Raw genomic sequence first — 6,122 nt, forward strand, 5'->3', positions numbered from 1 at the left:
ACTTAAGTAGGGTCATAAGTATGTTTTAGGAACAATCTTAGGACCTGCCTAAGTACTACTTAAGTATGTCTTAAACCGTAACATAAAACAAACTAAGCCAGGTCTTAGCTAAGTCAAACTTAAGTTCAAAATATTTCTTAGGAATCACCCTAGTTTTTCACTTTATTTACATACATAGCTAAAAAATGATTCATTTAGGTTTTGAATTAAATATGTATTAAATCTAACGTCCACACTTACCGATTTTAGTAACTTATATATTAGATTTCGTATTAAATATATAATTCTGTTAAAAATTATCGATATCACAAAGTGGCAATAGTTGTTCAATGTAAATGATTGAGTTTTGTTTATTACTCAAGACTGCAATGTTTTCTGTTTACCTTTTGTTGTTATTCTTTTGTTTTGTAAAATGTTCACTCGCCTTGTCATTATCGCAGACCTGGCACGGTAACCGAACTTCTATCTACTTGAAATAAAACTCTGTTAAAGAAATGGAAACAATAGGGGCATTTTGAATTTTTCCCCACGATGTATCAGCTAATGTCAGCAAGGAAAGACTGTAGACACTTTATGATATTTAAACACACATTATTATTACTAATTTTTAATTCAATCAAAAATTGAAGAGAATTAATTTCAGAAGAAACTTTTTCGTATGTCCTAATCTTTCAACATCTCTTTCTCTCTCTCTAGGAAGGTAGTACCTGTGTAGTTCACCGATTTGGTGTCACGTGATTTTTTGCTTACCTTCAAACTATTCATGTATTACATCGTCATGAGAGTCAAAATTAGTGATATATATATATTTTTTTATGAAACAATAATTTTAACGAAAAAGGAAGAATGCATAAAACGACATGTACATGTATATCAGTTTAAACTTCAATTTACTTTTGTCGTCTCTTTTTATATAACTTTTAACAAATGGTTTCTTTCACGCCTCCATTATTTTCAATATAGCAAAGATAACATTAGTTCTACTACTAACTTTTAGACTAAGTACATACATGTACAACTCGGTCACGAGATTGAAAAAAAAGGGGACATACTACTTCCTCAACACTTACATGTAACTATCTCATTGTAGAATTTTAATTCTCCCTCCCATCTCTCTCTCTCTCTCTCTCTCTACGGAGAGAATAAAGCTTAAAATTCCTCGATATGGTTTTAATAAAACAAGAGTGTGTTTAACTGAGTTCTTAAGACAAAATGACATAAATACATGAACAATGGTTATTTAACAGCACCTGACAAACTGTGTCGGACGCGCACTTGCTGAGTCTGTACAAGCACCTTAGGAAACCGAATAGCCTGTGGAGCCTTTGCCTTGATAGGTCTTTTCTTACTTAGTTCCTCATCTACTTTATCTGCAACCTCTTTTCTCTTGATCGCAATTAGAGTTTTCTTGAGGTCGTCCACGCTTGCGCGGGTGTGCATGCGGCGCCACCTATAAAGCGCCTGTTTTGCATGAACCTCTACTGTGTCTCTAAGAAATACATTGTTGATCTCATCAATATCCTGGCGAAGATTTTCCTCTCCTCGTGGTGGGTGAAAGGGTAGGGCTCGGTAAAGGGGGATCCAATCTTTGTCAATATTGACTGAGGTTATTCGAGTGGCCCTCTCTAATTTATCTGAAAGAATTTAAAAAAAAATCATAATTTGTACTTTCAATGTCACTTTATATAATTACTCTTTGACCTTCAATATTCGTTCCATAGAATTAAAAATTCATTTTTCATTTTAAAAATTGGGATCGTCATCCTAATTGAAAGGTATTTGAAATTTTGTGTTGGAAAAGCAATCTGTAAAAAATATTCTTAGTTACATGCACGTATACGTGTATTTACTAAATAAATTATAAATACATGTAGAAAAAGTAAAGTATGCTGAAAAGTGGAGAAAAAAGTACTGGAAATTAAACGTTAATTATTATAAAGTATGTATTTTAGTAATCAATTAAAAAAAGTTAAATGAATTATGGTATCATTCATGCATACATGTATGTATGTTAGATAATGAGTTAGAAAAGGAAGATTTCAGAGGAAAACTGTCAAAAATTCACAAATAGTGATGCAAAAAAAAAAAAAAAATCTCAAAGGTACTAGATTAAAAATGATAGAAAATAAAATAAAAGGAAACTGCTACGTGGTTAAGAATTACAGATTGATCTACATGAATCTAATTAGTAAGTGGAAATTATAATGTTAGAGTTCTGTGAATATATGAGGAGTTTATTACCCTCATCTGCGAACGGCAAGTCAGGAAATGCTGTAAATAGATATCATCTATCATAAAACGTGTAAATTACAATAATGTACAATCATGTATGTGTAGGAAATTTTATACTATACAAAGAACTGCATTAATTATCTTTTAACAAATTGAGGAAGAGTTCATTATACAATAAATAGAAAATAAAACTTATGTGGCGATGAAAATTATGAAATCGTATGATCTGATTTAAAATTCAATCAACGTGTTTCTACTTATTACAAATAAAGGAAGTAGATATACATGTTACGGTAGACGTTAGCACAATAAAGGATGCACACTGCTTAATGGCCGTAAGGGCCGAGGATAGATCTTAATTTGAAGCCCTTCACTGGTTTTTGGTGACGTCTCATACGAGTAAAAATTCTTGCGAGAGACGATTAAAACATCAAGCAAGCAATCATTCAATCTGAATTCCTTGATTCTACAATATAATTTAATTAAAATCAGATGTTCCGAATCCACTAACGTTTCTCAAACATATTACAAAACCCCAGTCGGTGTCACGTCAGCACATTTCGATTACAGCGAATGAAATCTCCGACGCGGAAATATTTGCTGGTAGTTCGGATGTGTTTCTTTTTCACAGCCAAAGTTTCCGAGTCGAAGTAAAAGAAAACTATGCATAGCCTGGTTCCCTGTCCCTATTTTACTTCGTGTACACCGCAAGGATGAGCCAGGGAACCAGGCTAAACTATGCATAGCAATGGGCGTGCAACGTATGAATGTGACGTGCGGAATATCTTGTATAGTTTGTGCATTTCCGTTTTGCGGTATTTAGATACGAATGGCGGATGGGTGGACTGAACATACAGTTTATATCATAATTAACTTAAATTTACGTAAGACAAAGTACTTAGTATGCATCAGAAAGGTTAAGATGTATCCAGGGAACTATTTTTAAGAGTCGTAAACATAACTTGAATTTGGTTTGCCAAAATTTTTATGTTTATTCTTACTTGAAAGGTCGTGTTGACGTCACTCTGTATAGATGTTGTAACTGATGATTTAGATTCGGTAACAGATTCGGAACATTTTAAATTTTCATGAGATTGTTGAATCTGTCATTTATGAATGCACCTTTCCTTTTAAAATCACTCACCTATAACGGTCCCTTTCTTTTTTCTTGTACCGCCCCCTGCAGCTCCCTTATTAGTGAGTGGCATGTTATAAAATAGTTTCTTCAAAACCTCTGAGCTTGTTTTAAATCTGTGAATTTCTCTCAGCTTGAGAATATTTCTTTCAAGTCTATCACATTCCACTTCCGTTCTCCTCAAATCTCGTCTAGCCTCTCGTAGCTCCTCTTTAATCTCGCGTAATTGGTCTTCTCGTTTGTTTTTCAGTTCACGTCGAAATTTCATGAATTCCAATTTACGTTTTACGTCGTCTGCTTTCCTCTCTAGCACGGGCTTCTTCAGTTTCATTTGTTCGATTTCAGAAATAAGTTTTTCTACTTTCTCCCGCACCTTTAATGGTGACTCGGAGACCTCCTTCCGTGCTTCATCTCTTTGGATCTCCTTGACCTCCATTTCCATTGCTAAGTCATGTAGATCTTCCTTTAACTGTTCCTCTTGTCGCCTTAGGCTTTTTTCTTTAGCTGCAACTCTCTTTAACTCACCGACGCATTCTTGGATATCCCGCTTGCAAACTTTAAATCGATGATCCAAATGCGACACTCGTATTTGTAAATCACGCAATAATTTTCCATCAATTTCCTTTTTCTTTTCCAAGTCTGTAATATCGAATTGAATAAATGTTGCATATCCATCGTCTGCTTGGATCCATTTCCGCACTCCTATACAAGCGTTTCGTATATTTTCACACGCTCCTGAAAACATCACTAGAAATGGCACGTGACCACATTGCACGCGCTCGGCTATTCGTCGTGGGACCGATCCCAATTCCGTGATTCGTATGCCGTCGTTTTCAAATTTATCCATCATAACTGGGATGTCGTCTAGATTGATTTTAATAGCCTCAGCGAGCTCGCGTCGTTGCTTTTCGTAGTTTGTAGCAGTTTCGAGATACGAATCTCCACTGACACCACAAAAACTCAGACAATATTTCTTCATGTATCCCAACACGATTAAAATTCCATCAATGATACTCTTGAATTTTTGACGAATATAGAGATCAACTTTATTTATAACTTCTAAAGTGGTTTGAACAGCTTCCTTGTCCAAATTGACAACCATCGTTGGATCACCGATTGACCGATCATACAAATCGAATACGTCCTTCAACTGTTGCTTTGATACAAGAATCCCTGTCTTGGCATGCGTCATAACGATCTCCAGCGCCGGAAGCCAGATTTTAATTTCTTCATCCGGGGATCTGTCCATTCCATAGTACTCCAGTTCTATGTAGGAAAGATGGTTTTCGATCTTCTTCAGCGCCTCTTCCACGGCCTCGTAAAAACTTTGGAGATTCTGAGGACGTTCTAGTGTCAGGTTCTCTATCGTCTGTCGCTTCCGGTGGAATGCTAGACCTGTCTGTAGTGGCATGTCGGAGTTCTGCCTCTTCACTCAATGAAGTTACATAACAACCCCAGTCTCGCCAACGTTTAATTCTGAATCATTTCTCCACTGAATTTTTAAAGTTCTGGAACAGTGTTGCAATCTCATCTAAAAACATTTTGTGTCACTTTAAAAAAGAAATCATACAATTTTCCATGTGTTCAAAACAAAGTCAAAATTCAAAACAATCCTAAAAACGGAAATAATAAGGATAATGACAGAACCACTTTCTTTCTAAAATAAGAAATCGTTCAAGCTTTAAGTCTGTATTATTATGGCAATCTTAACATTTTTGATATGATAAAAACGAAAGAAGATTAGATATTCGTCATTGTAAAATCTTCTTTCTTTTTCATCATAATTGGTTACACCCTTATAATTAAGGGATTTGATATTTTCATGAGGTCCAGATTTAATTGAAAATTAAATTCTTTGTAAGAGGATTATGGTAGAAATGATGTCGGTTGTAACATATTCTGTATACATAGCCGTAGAAACCGAAGGCACGGAGTGCCCCCCCCCCCCCTTCCAATATAACACATGTAATGTCTTCTTCTTTTTCTTTCTTTTTTTCCTAGTAATGAAATGATATTTTTGCTTGATAGTCCCCCCCCCCCCCAAACTGTAAATATTTAGTTGAGCCCCCAGCCGATATTGCTTCCAACAGGCCTCGTATAATGAGATCTGAAAATTGGGAACAAAGGTACATGTAGTTAATTTCCTGAACTTTTCTTTACAGAGTAAAAATAGGCCAGATAGAATAAAATGAAAAAGGTCATTTATTTGAATGTCAAATACTTATATTAATGTATACCCAAGAATGTAATAATGACATATGGGTACGCTGTTATGGATCAGGCTGTACATGTGTTAAATGTACATTTGTAACTACCTAGTATGTAATTATTTAAACTTACATTTAATTACAATTTTACATGTTAACAGGTTTTTTTATATTTTAACATAGAAAAATAAATGTGATAAAAATATGTCTAGCCATCCTTACATGTACCATTCATTAATGCCTTAATACAGCTTTTAATCCCCCCCTTTCCCGCGTTCCCCCCCCCCCTTATACTCACATAATATGACACATACCGATTATTGATAACCAAATGCATTACCAGTTTCCTTGAGTTACTTCTCTGTATTCCAAATCAATTTTATATAACAATATTGTTAATGTTAGACGCCATTACACACTGTTACTAAGAGCGGTATACCGGAAACCCTACTAGTCCCCACTGCCAATGCATAATTATTGTTCCGCTTAATGGCTCTTTTTCACATTGTCTTATAAGTGACCCCGCCAAGATTACCACTTTCAATTAA

At 35.0% G+C, this 6,122-nt stretch overlaps 1 protein-coding gene across 1 annotated transcript; it reads right to left on the reverse strand.

Annotated features, from left to right (window-relative positions):
• Positions 1-1,236: 1,236 nt before the first annotated feature.
• LOC133188853 (uncharacterized) lies at positions 1,237-4,810 on the reverse strand. Its single transcript, XM_061324336.1, has 3 exons — positions 3,377-4,810; positions 2,242-2,271; positions 1,237-1,634 (listed from the first exon to the last, which is right to left on the reverse strand). The coding sequence occupies exons 1-3, from the start codon at positions 4,776-4,778 to the stop codon at positions 1,237-1,239; spliced, it is 1,830 nt and encodes a 609-aa protein (XP_061180320.1). The 5' UTR covers positions 4,779-4,810.
• Positions 4,811-6,122: the final 1,312 nt, after the last annotated feature.

This window comes from Saccostrea echinata, unplaced genomic scaffold (genome assembly GCF_033153115.1).
Source record: "Saccostrea echinata isolate AGI-Se365-2 ecotype Australia unplaced genomic scaffold, CSIRO_AGI_Sech_v1 ptg000016l, whole genome shotgun sequence".
Classification (NCBI taxonomy): Eukaryota; Metazoa; Mollusca; class Bivalvia; order Ostreida; family Ostreidae; genus Saccostrea; species Saccostrea echinata.

Bases quoted from the DNA above. Each gene is read 5' to 3' on its own strand.
- LOC133188853 (XM_061324336.1), bottom strand. From the start codon at position 4,778: ATGCCACTACAGACAGGTCTAGCATTCCACCGGAAGCGACAGACGATA. The intron at 2,272-3,376 runs GTGAGTGATTTT...ATCTATTTACAG, and splicing joins AAAGAAAGGGACCGTTATAG to CATTTCCTGACTTGCCGTTC. The intron at 1,635-2,241 runs GTAATAAACTCC...AAATTCTTTCAG, and splicing joins CTTGCCGTTCGCAGATGAGG to ATAAATTAGAGAGGGCCACT.